Genomic DNA, 17,668 nt, shown 5'->3' with positions numbered 1-17,668 from the left:
CATCTATAACATATTTGACTGTGAACAGAATAAATTTATAACTGTATAAATTTAGCAAAATACATTTTCTCCTGCTGATCTTATCTACATACTCTACTTTGCAGAAGGGAATCCATAAACAAGTATACAGTGAATCTCTACCAAACCAATGCTAAGTTTTACAGATTGGACTTTTTTTCCGTGAACCGTCAAAAGATTTTTTTTTTGTCTCAATGTTTCATCAACGTGAACCTCACAGAGGTTTGTTCAGCTCCCAGGTGGCAGCAGCTCACACACTACACGAATCTTCCCACGGCAGGACGCTCGCTGACGACGTACACTTACTCGTTAGGCGTTAAAGTCGACATGAACGCACAAAATCATCATCGGACTCCTGTCTATTCACCACGTTATCCTTCAGCGTGTACACACACCACATAAATCGACAGGTAATGATTGTGACTTTCAAACCTGACATGACCTTTAAACCTTGCAGAGTTTTTATAATGCTCATACTGCAAAAACAGTCCACTTCCTGCCAAAAAGCCTCGACATCACATCTGAAAAATAAAGTTACTGTTCAAGAATGTGTTTCAAAGTTACTTTGGACATTCAGCGGTCCTGTAGCCACATGTGGACAGCACGTAGTTTGATGGATATGTCACAATTAAATGCACAAGAGTTTTAAGGTCACAGTCTCTTACCTTTTGTCTCTGTGACTTACAATTCTTTATTCAACTAAACAGAAATACCTGACCTAATGCCCCCTGCAAAGTCTGGATGTACATCTTTAAAAAATGTTAAGTTATACAACCATTCCATTAAAGATGAACACAGACTTGTGAAAGTGGTTCATAAAATTACTTAAGATTCCTATAATTGTTTTTGGAAATACTTTTACAATTTAAAGTAATAATCTCGAAGATCAATCTATCTATCTATCTATCTATCTCTCTATCTATTGCCAAATGAGGTAACACAATGGTGATTGAACCTACGGCCCACTGATGAAAGCCTTTGCATTTGCAGTATTACAGACTGGGTGTCTGGTGCGACTTTAACGGAAATAATCACAAGCGGCGCCCAGTTAGTGACGCATTCTCCGTCATCAGCTAGCAGTGGTTGGTCTGCCAGAGAGGGTAGGCGGAGCTAAGCGGCTGCTTTTCCGGTCTCTGCAAGTGTTGCGAGTAAACAGTAATCTACTATGGCTGAACAAAGAAAAGATCAATAACTACAGATACAACTTCAAAAAAAAGTTAAAATCCAAAGAAAAAGAAACAAATTCGACGCTCAGATGAAGGCAAACAGTCTGGTTAGAACCGGAGCCAACCGTGGACGTCACACATGCAACACTGTCTGGATATCTGCTATTACCGTTTAACTAGGTGCCACCAAAGAGAACAAACTGAGATCTTCGAGATTAGCACTTTAAACAGGACCAAGAGTGCGTTTTAAGTAAGTTAATTCAAACAGTTTTTCCCTTATATTTATTACCAAGTGATTGTTTTACATTGCAGGGTTGATAGCAGTATTTTAAGGTGGGGTGATTCCCAAAACTATAAAATCAAATGGCATAACTGTGCCAAATACAATTAACTTCAAATATATATATATATATATTACCCTGCCTGGTTGGGGAAAATGTGTGAAAGCAAGATCCCATAATAGTCCTATTTAACCCTAAATCTTACTGATGTTGCATTGACCCCTCTGAAAAGCTAAGTGAGCAGGAGCTGGCCGGACTGTAAAGTATAGAATTATGTTGAATTGTCAGATCTTTGGCAATTTAACTGATTAAAATTCAATCATGTACAAATATTTGTTGAAAAAAAAAATCACTTCTGCTCAAATAAACCAACACGACCCTCCAAAGGTGGAATCTTCCCCATTCCAGCTCCGCTTTGCATCAATCTGCTCAATTTCACATACAAACTTCAACAAACCTACTGTATACCTACTACTGAACAGTTGTGTCTCCCTTTGGGTTCCCACCAATAACAATGCTGCAGACACTGTGTATGAGCATTCAGACAGGTTATCACTTGTGTCCCTGTGAGCGACGCTTTCAGAAGATCCTGCAGCTGGTGACTCAGCAGTGACCATCCGAGCCTCGACAATATGTTTGAGGTAACATTATTTTCAGGTGTCAAAGGCCATTCAGAAGTTTGTGTGAATCAACAGGATAGGTAAGAACTGGATATCATAAATTGAATTTGGCCAATGAAAACTTCTCCGTGTCCTCCGTGTATATCTGTCATTTATTGCCATTCTTGACAAAGCCTTTGTTCTTGCCTCGGTCCGTGTTCTCCAATGAAATTTCCAGTCTTTTCTCTGATTGAGGATTCCGTGTACGATGTGTTTTTTCTTGTGTTTTTGTGTTGCGCACGTAAACATCAGACTTAAACTGATAAATTGAGTATACTGGATCCCAGAACCTCCCCCGATTATTTTCTTTTACATCTTGTGGTTTGCAGAACGGTAGTGGATGTTGTCATACCTGTGTGGCTGATGCTGCCATTTTAAGTTGCCCATGTTTTGTAAGTGTCCCAAAGTCACTGTGGTTAATGGTGAATCTGGTGATCCCGTCTATGCCATTGTCTCTAGTCTCTGGCAGCGCTCCCGCCATGTTGCTCAGGAGGCTCTTGCCTTGGGGGGAGCACAGTGTCACGGGAACACGGGAGTCATCCCAGTGCTGCAGCTCATGTTGTCCTTTCCCGGGAGTCGTCGGTCGTTGTAGGCGTGCATGTTGATCACTGCATCCGTCTTCACCATGACTTGAGGCTGAGCCTTGTGTTTCACCCGCCTCTCGCAGGTGAACGACAGTCTGATCTCGTCCACCATGGCACTGCACAAAGACCTCTGGGCGAAAAGGGAGGGAGCGGGGAGGGGAGCAAGAAGGAGTAGAGGGGGGAAAAGGGACGGGGGGTAAATGCCTTAGCTTTAAATTGTTCTGACAGCGGAGAGTGTCGACAGTCTAAAGAGCACAAAATGCATTCCAACATAACATTCATGCTGTGTTACTGCTGGTGTGTGTGTGCGTGTGCGTGTGTGTGTGTGTGTGCACATGAATCCATGGCTGTCAGCAATGTCAAATCGCACCACCACCACATGGAGCCTGCACACGGTTCATTATTGCTGCTGTGTCAGAAAGAGTGAACAAGTATGGTGCCTGAGCATGCATGCAACTACCCACTAAGCATGAGTCAAATTAGTGATTTACAGCAGGAAGAGTTCATGCGATTCTGACATCTCCAATGACTAATAATGGATTAATTCTCTATGCTCCAATTTGCAATTATGCCTGTTAAAATAAGTAAATGTTGTGGTGTTACGGCCAAGTACTCCTAGGGATTAGCCCACGGCATGCAAATCCTTTTATAGCATGTTTGAACTGAAAGCCATGAATAGAGCGCAGCTTTGGTTTGGAGGCTATGTGGAATGAGTATCATGATTAAAAAAAGGCAACTTCTTTGCTAAAATGAAGAAGGAAAATAAACTGAAATCTGCTGGAGTGTAATTAAATTAATGTTAAAGAGTGTGGTGAAATTCAGAATGTTTGCATGTGATTTATGGGGATATATACCTGCTCACGTTCTGCAGTCTTCCGTAGCTTGTAGACGAATTCAGCAATTGCCACAAAAACAGACAGCACTAGGCCAGATGCCAGCACAATGAATATACCACCCAGGTTCTGGATACCCATGGGGCCTGTCTCGCGACGCTCTTCATCCAAGCAGCTGCTCCCACTCCACCACTTCTCCTTCAGCATGTGTAGGCGCCCATCCTCCAAGATGCTTAGGATTGCTATGGTGATTTTGTCCCTGTACGGGGAGCCTGGAAGCAACATAAGGCCTGTTTTACTTTGGAAGGAACGCCAGCTGGATGCCGCGATAATAAGGTTCATAAACACGTTGTGGCATACTGTCTGACTAGTGGCTAAAAAACACTTCTTATGCTGATGCGCTGTCTAAAAATCAATCCCTCCCCCTCATCCTTCAAAAGGCAACACGTATCTTGAATTTTTTATTGCTTTGAAGATTGAATGTGCTCTCTGGTCATTTGCAGCGCTTACCGAGGGGAGTGCCGACGCCGTAGCCTTTGCTGTCGATGAGCCCTCCCACCTGCGTCAGGTTGCAGTTCCTCCTTGTGATGTAATCGATCGTTGTCGACTCCATAATGAGGGCATAGTCAGACTTCAGCACCCTCTGGATCCCATCCTCAATAGACTTCACCAGAGAAGTGCTCGGTTTGCTGCTCATAAAGGCCCACATCTTCTCAAAAGTAGACACCTTGGATTTCTGTGAGGAATGGAAAGAGTTAGTGCCTTTGAACCGTTTTTCAACAGTCTCCTGCTGCAGGTAAAGAAAAAGTAGTTGGAAAATATACAATGCTTTCAGCAGTAAAAAAGGTTCAGCTTGGGCAAAATTGATTTCAAACATTTAAAGCGAATGTGTGGAAGCTAAAAATACGGCTAACCTTACTGATCCCTTTGTGACCCTGATGAATGGCACCTATTGGGAGTTTTTATTCTATTGATACTTGAATATAAAATGTCAAATTTGGCACATTTATCCATTTACAGCATTTAAAAATACCGACCCTTTTGCCGGTGACCACGTAGATTTATGCGATTACTCCTACAGATCTCCATTGTCATGGGATTAAAGGACGGTAAATTGAAGCTTTGCGCACATCTCTTCTCTTAAGTGCTACTGAAGCAGCAATAATAGAATGCCTCTCCATTAGTCCTGCATCAAGCTATGTGGTATTTCATGCAATTTTATATCAGGTCACATTTATGCCATGTCTAATCCTAGATAATTACTGTCTAAAGACTATAAGCCATTTCAAATTGTCAAAGATGCTATTATAAGAAGCCCTCCATTATGTCTAACTACAGTAGAAGCACAGTCCTGGTTGCAGAAAAATGAGATATGATAGTGTGATATTAAAACCTAAAAGTACCAATTAGGATGTACAGTGCTGCATGTGTTGCCAAGTTGGCATCTTTGTCAGTAGATTTAGCAGTTTTCTCTCCCCAGATGAGGAGGCGAGGTCAGGAAGGATCACATGCTAGCTCAGTTCAGATGATGCTTATTTGCATTACAGCAACGTGTAACACACAAAGGTCTCTGCATAAAGACTACTTCCCTATAGATCCCCTATCTCTGCGAGGAGAGCAAAATGGCATACAAGCACATCCAGTAATTTCCCTCAACCTTTTATCAGTAGGTGCAAGCTACTTTCTATGCTAACAGTTGGCTTGCGTTCTTGCGCCCTTTAATGCCCTTCATACAGCGTGCAATTTAACAAAACAACAGACCCTCATAAGACGGTTTCCAGCTGGCATGAAAACATCCTCACCAACAGTGGCGACAAACCTCTGGCTATGTTTCTGATGCAATGTGTTTGTTATTCATGATGCCAGTGACTTATACAGTAGTTAGATACTGGCTTCATGTTTGCTATCAGAGCACCTGGTCAGCCCTCGCTGGGGGGATTTATTAACAATCTACTAGAATTTGCACTGAGCTGTATTAGAATTGCCCTGTGATTGACAGTCCAGGGTGTACCCCGCCTCTTGCCCAATAACAGCTGGGATAGGCTCCAGCTACCCGCAACCCTGAATAATGGATGGATGGGTGTATTATACTCCTTTCCCACCAAAATTAGCGCGTTGACGCAGGTTATTTAGACCCGAGAAGACCCGCTTATAGATGCCGATTGTCTCTTTTCCCATTGCCAGTGGAGTATACTCCTTTCGGTCTCTTTTCTGCTGCGTCACCGTCTGATGTCAGAAACGTGCCGGAGACATTACGGTGGTTAGGTCTTTATTGTATCTCTTACTCATTTCAGTGTGTCCGACAAATTTGGAACAATGTTCGAGCGCTGCCGCGACGCAGACGGGGGGAATATGTAACTGAGATGACAATGAGTTGCAGAAGTTACAGACGGAGCATAGCATCTCGCCGGAAAGGGGGCGGAGATTAGCGCGTCAACAAGGGCGATAATTACCTGGGTCTACTGCAGAGTCATTTGCCCTGTCTCTGAATGCTGATTGTAACTTTTCACCGCCAAGTGTTAGCAGGTTTTTGACCAGTGGGAAAGGGGCTGTCGTCTTTTGGTGTCAGGATGCATATTTAGAGTTATATATGTCAGGTTTGTATATGGGGACAACTACAGTACTATTGACTTGTCAAGTTGAGAGGACTTTTTCAAGTCTAAAACTTGTATCCCATTTGATTGGAGAGCAAAAGCACAGACAGTTAAGTATGCCACCGCAACATAAAATCTAGGATCAAATCCATCCGGCTCCATACATCTGCAAAGCCTTTATCTACTCCCCGGTCTCCTCTGTATTTATCATGCTTCTCTGCCTCATTGAGTCGACATCATTAGGCCTTTCTGTAAGAGCAAGAGGGAGCAGAGGGCACTTGAGCCTTGCAACTCTGATGAGGTAATTAAACACCTGTGTCTGCTTCTATTTATGGCGCTACAAGCACGGCCACGATTTATCAAAGTACACAGTATGATGTAGAATCACTTTCATTTACATAGCTATTCATCGGAAGTGGAGGTTGATTTCTTTTCAAAATGTCACCGAGTTGAGTCGGATCCAGGCGTGCTTATTAACATTACAAGACATTTTATATTCACAGGATGCAATTCAAAAAGTACATTTGTAACTTAATACTTTTTTTTTTAATTAGCAGACCTCCCTATTGTTTTAAATGTACATGATATCAGCAAAACTCCTGAACCCAATTACATAATCAAAGGGGAATTGAGCAGACACGGCATTCAGCAGATTCAACAATGAGGCGTACACTATTTATGAGCTCTACTACAAATTTTGGGGGGCATAAAAACTAGGCCAGACAAACGCCCTAGAAGAATCAATTTCTCTCCCCACTATTGAATGTCATAAACTTATGGACTGTCTTCAATAGAATTTGCAGTGTTTTCATTTTCCTACTCGGAGAAACTGTAACTCTATTACATGTGTTATTCAGCACCACAGCAGCAGCAGCAGCATCTAAAGCGAAGCTGAAAATAATGAAATAAAGTCAAAGAGCCTGCAGGCACACGCTGAAACTTCGGAATAAAAAAATCATTATGGAGGAACACATCAAACAGTGTAAAGAAGTGGAGAAGCTGAAGAATTTGCCTTAGCTGAGGGAATTAAGATCTGAGTGAACTAAAAATTATATATTTATATATATATATATACCATATATATACAGTTTCTACCTACTACTTAGAAAAATAAAGTTTTTGAAAAGTCAATGAAAGAACTCAACATCTTAATACCGTTTACAACATTATTATTACTGTAGCTCTGTGTAATCTGCATGCTTCCGCTCCAGTATAACATTGTTAAAACATGGTGAGATCAATTTCAGTGTGTTTTACATTTTATTTTATATCTGCGCAGCACTATCAGTCATAAATAAGTACATATTTTTTAAATTTCTTCATTGGTAAAACAGCATAAAAGGTTTTTGTTGTGTGAATACTACCTTGAAGAAAGTCATGGTAGCGCCATCCTTGACCACACCATACTCTATCTTTGTCTGCTTGGCGATGTCATCGGCTGAGTCCACGGGTGAGTCCATCCTCTCCACAGTGAGAAAAGCTGCCAGATTAGCCGTATAGGACGATATGATGATGAGCGTGAAGAACCACCAGATCCCGCCGATGATCCTGGTCGACAGGGCTTTGGGCATCAGTTCTGAGCCTGTGAGCAACACAACATGGGAGAGGTAATTAACCAGATAGAAGTGTACCTGCCAACTCTGTCGCTGAATGAAACAAATGTAGAAACATGATCACATGCATTTTTTTGTTAATTAGCCTGCAAATGTTTTTTGGCAGGGCCACTGGGTGTTGATCAAGGTACCGTCAGTGAGGAAACAGGAAATGAAGCCAGTTTGGGAGTTTAGCCAATCTCAAAGCTGAGAATTCAGAAGAGTGAGATAAAACCACAAACTCTATGTTCCTTAGTCTTCTGTATTAGGGATAAAAGACTTTGTTTAGTATATCGTAAACCTTTGGAGCAGACTCCAATAACTTTCACTGAGTACTCTATCAAACTCAAGGACTCTTTCAAATTTGAATAACATGTATTAAAAGCTTTCAACTAAAAACAAAGTATCCGTCCAATAATTGCAATATTTTTAGCACTGTGTGATGTAGTCCAGTATTTGAGGCATTAACTGTTATTACTATTATATGAAAACAGCTTTACTCTACAATACAAACATTCTCTCAAAGAGCCTGATTCATACTCTGCAATTAGCTGTTCATCTCTGTAACCACACCTACACCCCACCCCTCCCAATTCAGGGGCTGTAGCGTTTGAAGGACGTATTTGAAGGACGTATTTGAAGGCCGATTGCGTCGAAGAAATGCGTCGAAGGCTGTCTCAATTCGAAAGCTCCTTCAGATGCGGCTGACAAATGCGTCCTTCATTTCCCCGGCCGCGAAGGATGCATCGGGTGCATCCTTCGCGGCCCAACGTATCCCGAGATGCATTTCCTGCCAATTTAAACGAAATGGTGGACTTTTACGCGGCCAAGGAATGCACTTTAAAATGTAAACGTTTTTGGTTTCAACTCAATCGAATAGCTAGTGTTACACACATTTTAGAAAACTAAAGGGCCCTTGAAACAAATTATCTTTCAAATAATAGGTTAACTTACTCGATGTTTGTTATGCTAGCTAGTTGGCCCGCTAGCTACCTGTTGCTAGGCGACAGGAGCAACATTTGGTGACGCAAGGGTAGACCAGACAGTCTCATTTCAGTTTGGTTTTAACAGTCTACTAATGCAGGATGTTAGATATTGGTTGAAATTGAAGAGATATAAATAAACACATCACATTGTAGTGGCTCTTTTTATCAAGTAATGCTGAGTCAGTGAAGGTCCTTTCTCTGACTTATCAAATGTAATTCACACAGATTTGATTGAACAGTTCAGATCAGATACACCGGATAAACACAACAATGTATTTTGCAAATTAATAAGAAGTGTCTGAATAAAAAGGAAATAGGAAAAACTCAAGACATAGTAGCTCTCCAGACTGACAGCACACCTCTGCATCAGCCTTGACTTTGAGTGCTCCTCTGCCGTGTAATACTATGTTTACAATGGCTCTGTGACTGGTGTTAAAGTAACTTTATATCTCATCTCTGACAACCTTTAAAATACCCTTGTGCTTTGTGCACTCTGTTACTTTACTGAGAAGATTTATGAGGGCAATTCTAAAGAGTAACAAGCCCACAGAAGGGGAGCAGAGTGGTCAGCTCTTTAACCTCCTCTACCAAATTTGATTGGATTTGTCCTTTGTGGTTTGACAAAGACTCTACGTGGTTACAAACACGGGAAGACAGTAGCATCCCTTAATTCACTGTGACTTCAGAGAGGGAAGATCCTGATGCATTCTCTGGTTGTACAAAGAATGATGTGAAGCAACGGGTAACTCAATTGAATTCCACACTATAAAGTGCTGTTGTCAGCAGGGAACAGTATATGGCGCTGCATCAGAACACTCTAATAAATCCAAAAAGCAGATCAGTCATTTGGTGCCAGGGAAATAAAACGGTGTCAATATGCCATACATTTCCTTGAGGAAGGACTCATATCTTGTAAACCAGGAAATATAAATGGCCTTTCAGGGAGGACGATACTGATTCTATTTCAGTAACCAAAACGTCACATTTGTCTCAGTGACTGACTGCTGCACAGCTCAGTCACATGGATGCCTTAAATAGCTGCCTGAGACTGTGCATACACTTATGAAACACTGAATTGCTGATAAAATTGTGGGATTTGTGACGTGGAGAAAGAGACATTATAATTTGTTTAATGCTTTATTAAACGGCTGTGTTAAATACTTGGTTGTAATTATGGCATTCTGGGGTCTGTTATTTCTTGATAACGGACCGTTGTTATGAAGAACGGACCATTGCTAGGGATGCGGCTCTAATCACACAATCCAGAGGACTAACTGTTATCATATCAATCCGCCGCAATAAGTCTGGTAAATTTGACGTTGGTCTGTTTAAAGAGGGAAAAAAGAGACAAAACAATGGGGAGAGCAATAAAGGTTAAACGATGCAAAAACTGAAGGCTACGACAGAGAGATCTACAAAACTGAAGACGACATTAAACGGAACGCAGTACGGGATACGGCGGTGTTTAAACGATGGTGAATTGAAAAGAAATTGTCAATGGACTCTGACTATGACGCGGCAGAAAACCTCAATCAAAGTCCAAGAAGTGCAATTTTGTTTAAGTTAAACTGCTTAGAAAATTCTACTTCCTGTACATGGAAAACAAGATACAAAGTAGTTCATGTTTGCTAGTTTACATAAGCTAATGCCTCTTAGCTAACATTAGCTCACCACAACCCATCCCCAATATGTTATAAACCTTATCCTGCAGTAACAAACAGCCCATTTCTTCTTCTTTGTCAGGTTACACTGGAGAAAAAATGGAAATGGTATTTTGAATATAACCTTTGGTTATTTTAGCTTAGTCATAGGATGGGAAGCTAATGCTAACCTTTAACTGACTCTGTAGGTAGGCTAATCAGTGGAGGTATTTGTGTTGCATAGATACCACTGCTGTGTTTATAAAAGGAGATTTAGGAGCACATTTAAGGGTAAATTAACCATGTTAAAATATTGGTGACAGTTATATGTCATAATTAATTACATGAAATTTTCAGGAGGTGATTCATAAGTGCTTTGACAAAAACGAAACTCTAGGTCCACTTGCGAGCTTCAAAAGCTTTCGAAAGCTTGTTTCTGAATATTAACACAACGTAGTCTTGAATTTTGTAATTTTAAGATTCTCTTAGTAGAGGTCTGAGAAAATCTGTGCTGTTGCATTTTTAACTACATTTAGATTTGCTTTTTCATCCACTCTTATAATTTATATATCAAGGAGAACATGGAGTTTTAAAGCGTTCCATTTCTTCTGATTCAACAATTTCTCTGCATGCATTAATATTCAGCACTCTGGGAAACTGACAGTGTGTTAGGCCAACTGTTGATTGAGGTTAAAACAATTCAAATAGTCTGTTATTTTCTTTTGCGTGAGGTCATCTCATCTCTGAATACTATTTATAATAAATAAAGTATGATAGATAGATTAGATACACTATGTCTGTAGCCACTACTAAAACCCTGGCAAACATTTCTGAAGAGGAGATTTATAACAGTCACTCTGAAACTGAAATCCTCCTTTGAATAAATGAACGGAATGTTTTTTATCTAATGATGCTTTTTGAAATGTCATTCTGGGTAGAAAAACACCGTTCTCGGTGGATTCAGTAATGCATCGTGCTAAACATAATGCCCCGGTTTTCCGGAGTGTTTCTTCCCACTAGCAATGTCTCACCTTAACATGAGAGAAGTAGTCTTTCCCATGAGGACGATTACCTGCACTTAGCATTCTCCCTGTGGAGTCATCGCAGAAAAACTCCCTTTTAGAGCTTGAGGCTTTACTGTTTTTTAATTGCTTTTAAACAGTGACACTTGTGAAAGGAAATGTTTATTCCATTGCAAGTAAATCTTGATCTACATCTCAAGAGGGGAAAAAGCCACAACTCCAGTTCCTTAACCGCAGAGAAAATCTGTCACCAAAGATTCATTCTTCTATAAAGACCCAAATAATGTCCCTCCAATTTTTAGACTCTATTGTTAATATTATGACACATAAATACAGACCGGGACCTATGTCCATGCTTTCGCTGGAACGTTGTCAAATTGATGGGGCTGCAACATGATGCTCCAGGCAGTTAGCAGGGGCAGATCAAGACTTTTTTTTGACTTGGGTGGCCCAACAGGGGCACTGACTTATGCAGGGGTGGCATTTATTTACCCTTTCTATCTCCGCTAATTATATCTACCTTGACTACTAACATTAAAGTATCTAAAAGATGTTATATTCCTGTGTATATTTTTTAACTTTAAAAAGTAACACAACAGAGTGGCAACATGTACATTTTCTAAGCTTAAAGCTTAGGAACCTTTGGTTTGTGTTGATTTTGGCGCCCCCTGTGGACAAAGCCAAACCTCTTATCTCTTTGCTGATTTTGTCCTGTACACGCTTAAGTAACAGTCATATGTATCACTCACTCTAAACGTTTGTCCTGGAAAATGTAAACAAAGGCAGCATGCAGTTAATCACTTCGTCTGACACCTACCCCCCACCAGCAGTTTCAGGCATTCAAAATAACTATATAGAATAATTAATCTTGTCGCTGATGGTCTAGTTTGCTTTTGTAGGTCATATAGAGTAATCAGAATTAATTTCAGTCTGTTTCGTAACCATCGAAAAACTCCTCACAGGAGCTTTAATTCTTTAAGGACTCAAAAATAAGTTGTTTGTCAAGAGTAAGAATTTAAAGTACGAACAAAAAGAAATGTGCTAATTTAAAATGCAAAGAAAGCTACTATCAGTCTGTTGCAATACAGCCCAAATTTTAACATAAGTCCCGCCTCCGACAAGACAAATAGCCAATCATAGTTTAGGATTTAAGGGTGGCAGCAGGAGTGGCCAATCTGATTTCATCGGGGGCCCAGGCCACCCCAAGCCACTGCTTTAGATCTACCAGCCCACATTTGATTCTGTGATCCATGCTTGACTTGAACCGGCACCCTTGCAATGCAAATTCCCTACAGACTGAGCAACTGCTACCCTGAGAATACCACATCTGGTAATATTAAGAGTAAAACTTTATTTATAAAATCAAGCAAAAACATGTCAGCGATAATGGAAGAACTGGGAACAAGTGAAGTCATAAATCAAACATATTTTCAAAGATAATTTTTTTTACTGGGGAACTAATTTAGGGGAAATGATGCGACATATGTTTGTTGTGAGCGAAAGCCTACTGAGACCCCCAGGAAAGCATTTGAAGTACTCGACGTGTTTGCCTTTGCACCTCCTCACATTTTGTGTTCTTTGTGTTGTCTGTGACACCTCCCTCCCACAGACAAGCTGGTAGAGTTTTTTTTTTTTTTTTTTGGATCTCCTCAAACACGTCCATTTGCATTTTAAACACGTCAAGGAAATGGCTTCCGTCTCAGCTGCTGTCACTGTGTTTGGCAGACAAGCAGGGGATGTCTGTTTATGTGACAGAGACAAAATATACCTCGCTGCAGATACCGCCGTGCAGCATGTGCTACAAGGTACTGTAGCACGAACGGGAAGCCAGAGACGGTCTGTGTCGATTTAAAACCCAGACAAATAGAACATTGGAGATCATTTTCAAGATATTTTTCATCATGTTGCAGCACAAAACGTGCACACGTCATTTTTACGTCACTTACTAATGTGGATCTTTTCAGTACAGTGAATAAAAACCTGATTAGCAGCAGCAGCTTCAATTCACTATTGTAAATATAAGAAGCTCTGCAGCTCAGGCAATGACTGACACCACTGAGGCACAGTACGAATTATAATGGGGAATTCTCCCCCTGTTTAGTTCAATAATATGGGCTACTAACTAGCTCATTTTGTTTTCATTCCCTCTCCCCTCTCCCTCCCGGCTCGCTGGTGCTACACTCGCAGCCCTCTGCCTGCACCCGCAAATTGGCAGAGCTGCTATGCAGTTTCACAAGAGTGCTGCCGAGCCTCTGTGCCTAATGAATTGCTGAATGTGTTTGCTATCCTTACGGGCAAAAGATCCACTGCCGAGTCCCACTAAGCCTCCTTGATTTGTCTTGTTACATTGAGGTTAAACATTTTATTACTTGGGTCTTTTTTCCTCCACAGTTGACTTCATTATGTTATCTCAGGGCCTTCATTTGCTTACTTACATTTAAGGGACACCTAGCAAGTGGAAACTGATTTGTATCCCCTTTGGTTTTTCAGGCAGAAGGTAGAATTAAACGGCAGCTGAGGGATTAGTGATACATTTTGGGTTTTTGGGCTGTAGGAGGAAAATGCTGCTAGCATACAACAAGATCAAACGCGGACATTTATTGGAAAACGTATGGATTCTCTACTGCGGGTCATTCTTACTGCTGAGCTTTACAGTGCTGAAAACATCACACAAGCCACTTCGAGCATGGCTGACAGCTGGTATTTGTCAGACATGTTCCTAGACGTACCCTTTACGTCCCAACACTCAGAGGGCTCTTCAGCGGGGCCAGCGACTGCATTATGGGGGAATAAATGCAGCAATGTTTTCCATCCTTAGCTGACAATCTCTGACAAGTGCCTGGCACCTACTCTTCCCTTTTTAAAAAGCAGGTAGGTGACAACATTCTTCCTTTGTCATGTAAGACTGAGCCGCGCGGTTGTTCTTGACAGGTAAATGTCTTATGAAACAGTCACAGAATGGAAATCATGGAGCTTGTCAGTTAAAGAGGCAGAAAGTGGGGAACTAGCAGAGCACCGGAAAAGGGGTGGTGGTGTGATGGTATTGTTTTTGACAGAGAAGAGTAGAGTGCTTTACCTTGTTGCATTAAGGAGCCGACTCCAAACCAGAAGCTGTTGAGAAGGGTGAAGTTGTTCTCCACTACGTCTGATCCGGGGTTACACGGATGGGCGTCGTACCATTCGTAAGGGCTGAACCTGGGAACAAGACAGGAAGTGAGGAAGCTGTTTTTGAGACCTGATCCGCTGTGAGATCTGAGAAAATGCACGAATAGTATCATCTTTATCCTCCCTGAGCACCATTCCCTCCTCGAGAAGAATATCCAAAACTGGAACATAAAAGCTTGAGAGCTATTCTGAGTTACAGCTTTCTTTCTTTTTTTACAGTTCTGCCTTTGGTTTGGAGTAACAAAACTATTGATTAGAGAAACAGAGCAGCAGCTCTTCATGCAGTCGTTAAAGCAGCACTGACTGATGTTTTTTGGCCACTTGCAGGCAGCAGAATAAGCTCTTCACACAACCTTGACAAAATGTAACTTTTGTGATGAAATAGGTCGATGAGAGGAGTAGAAACAAAACACAACCTTACAGCTGAAGGCTGTAACACCAACGACGGTGAAATAACTGTTAAGCTCAGCTTTTTGGTTGGCTGATCGCTGTGAATGCAACATTTAAACTTGGTGTATTCCGTTGATCCTTTGTGAATCTACTATGAAATGTCAATGAATCTTTTAAAATCAACTGGTCGTGGTTAAAGGAGCAATCCGCCCCTGGAAAAAGCCACTGTCGGTCAAAGCTGGTGTTCTCTGTAATCGATAGAAGCAATAATATTTGAAATTTGCGCCATAGCTGTGGAGAAAGTCGTACGAACAGCTCGTGGTTTGCCCATTCTACATTCCTACAACACCCAGCGTGCATTGCACCCCTCCCTCTGAAAGGAACGGCCCAGGGAGAGACGCTGGAGTGAAATACTACCGCTTCACTGCAGGCAACAGCTCAGAGCGGCACAGAATCCACAATACGACGAGAATATACTGGTGGATCGTCTAAAAAAACTTCAGGTCTGCAGTCTACATTTCAAACCTGACAATTTTGAACGAGACATGACATCGGAGGCGGGCGTCCTAGATTGAGGAAGTGTAGTTTAGCGAGCTCCCTGGCCTCCGCTTGCAGAGGTTTTCCAGGGCCCATTGGAGAAGCGAATAGCGTCCTCCAAAGGCACAGAGCGAAACTGCATTTTTTTCCTACCATAATGGCATTAGCTCCCCATAATAGCATGATCGGACTGAGGTTGAAAATCGGCGAACTGGCCCTTTAAGCCGTACCTTAAAAAAAATCCCCTTAACTGTTCCTTCTAGGCTTCGTACTTTAAGGTGACCGACTAGGCCCCAAAATAAAACCTTTCAGAGGGAATAAAATGTCATGTTTGAGAATGTGAGGCCTGGAGACTCCTTAAAGCCACATGAAACCATAAAGCATGCATCCCTCTGTATCGCTGCCATTTAGTTTGACACCTGCTAAAAATGCTGCACACCGTTATTGCTCAAGTTATTCTCTGAGGCAGATGCTGAGATAAAACGTGCTAAATGTCACTACTTTCCCCTCTGAAATATATTTTTCTGGGAGTTCTGCTAAGTAGAATTGGATCTGTTAGGCTGCAGATAGTATCTCCTTGAAATGCGGCATATCTGTGACTTTGATGAGATATAGCGGAAAGAACTAATAATACAAAAAAGCTAATACCAGATAAGTGACTTAAAGGGCCACAACGCCGGAGCCCACAATGGGGAACCCTCGAGTGCACATCCTCAGCTCTGAAGGACCATAGTGAGAGTAATCTATAAAGATTCAATTGGCTGGAATGTGTAAGAGATAGATACACTTCAATGTAATTACATGCTGCAGAAATATTTTCTAATATGTCAGCAGTCTATTTTAATCAGACACTTGGACGGGACTGATGGTTAATCATGAAGCAGCTCTGTAATGGAGTCGTTTCCAGCCATCGTTCAAGTACTTCTCCTCTTACTTAAGCAATCATCTTCACTGATCAACAACAGGAGGGTGTTTTTGCCCCGCGCTGGCTTCCCCTTTTTCTTGATTCTTGTGCATTAAAATTGCAGCTGTAAAATATACTCGCTAATGTTTTAATATTAAAGTGTTTCCGTTAATATTCCCAACTCATGTGGCCTTAATAACATTTGCAGACTTGAGAAAAGCCTTTGCCTGTTGTACAAATGGGGTACGGGCCTACCACTTAAATGAATATTTTCAGCCTTTAATGTTCACTTGAAAGCCATGGTCAGATAATTTGTGACAGGGAAGAAAAATATGAGAGGCTTTCTGCACATTTAAACTACACATGTGCTCGACTTCAACGGGCCACAAATGAGGAAAATAGCGGAATCTTAATCCGCAGTTTTCAGTGCAATTTCTACACAGACAATGTAACATTGCTGGTTCAACACCCCTGCTAATTTTAAAAAAGGTTGTCCCGGCAGACAGAGCCATATGCTTTCTTCAGACTGCATGCTGAACAACCCTATACTAAACAACAGCTGTCTGCAGAGTGAACAAGCTACCGGGGCTGGAATCAGCCATTTAACAGTAGGGGGGACTATTTTCAATGTACGCCTTCTGCGACCTAATCTTCCAGGGGGGTGTTGGGACAAAAGGTTTTCTTGTAAACTCAAGAGCTTAACTGATAATGTCAGAGAATTTGAACAAAAAACCATATGAATTAGGTCACGCTTTATTGCAGAAAAATGGAAATCCATATTCTCAATCCATCCTCAGTTGCCTGTACAGGCTGGAACCAGCTCCTGGTGTTTCTACGTGATGCTAAGCATACACATGCAGAACCCTCCACAGCTATTCACTGCAAAACACGACAGAAATCTTCAAATAATCTGTATTCAGCAGCTTATTTTTTCATATTCATATCACCAGTTTTAGAGTTATGGATTATATGACAGAGACAAACTGTAGTATCTCTTCTCTTAGTCTAAATGTAAAGGCTGATATGTGAAGATAAGGGAGCCAACATTACTGTGTATATTACATGTTGTTTATCTGCAGCTTCAGTCTAAATTGTCCCTTTGGAAGAATAAATATAAGGTACCTTGAAACATAATTATAATGGTGCAGCAGAGCTTTTGAAAGCCAAAGTACTTTCAGGATAATATTGTTGGTAATGCCTTGACAACTCTGTCCAACATTTAAAATTACCTACTTGTGCTGAAGTAGCCCACTTATTGTCCACCGCTGTCTGTTTTATGCTCACATGATGCACTTTA

General features: G+C 41.3%; 1 protein-coding gene across 2 annotated transcripts in view; it reads right to left on the bottom strand.

Moving 5' to 3' along the window:
- Window positions 1–2,552: 2,552 nt before the first annotated feature.
- grik3 (glutamate ionotropic receptor kainate type subunit 3) overlaps window positions 2,553–17,668 on the bottom strand; it is a 102,474-nt gene continuing 87,358 nt past the window's right edge. For both annotated transcript variants that reach the window (XM_069655531.1, XM_069655532.1), the window contains 5 exons: window positions 14,452–14,570; window positions 7,500–7,717; window positions 4,052–4,277; window positions 3,563–3,813; window positions 2,553–2,838 (listed from right to left, as the gene is read on the bottom strand). In XM_069655531.1, coding sequence (XP_069511632.1) covers window positions 2,644–2,838; window positions 3,563–3,813; window positions 4,052–4,277; window positions 7,500–7,717; window positions 14,452–14,570 — 1,009 coding nt within the window. In that variant the 3' untranslated portion in view covers window positions 2,553–2,643. The remainder of the gene's footprint in view (window positions 2,839–3,562; window positions 3,814–4,051; window positions 4,278–7,499; window positions 7,718–14,451; window positions 14,571–17,668) is intronic.

This window comes from Semicossyphus pulcher, unplaced genomic scaffold, assembly GCF_022749685.1.
Source record: "Semicossyphus pulcher isolate SPU_LCO1_2020_fin unplaced genomic scaffold, fSemPul1.0.p SCAF_9, whole genome shotgun sequence".
Lineage (NCBI taxonomy): Eukaryota > Metazoa > Chordata > Actinopteri > Labriformes > Labridae > Semicossyphus > Semicossyphus pulcher.
Note: the sequence above shows the minus strand (reverse complement) of the source record. Positions and strands in the feature narration are given on the sequence as shown.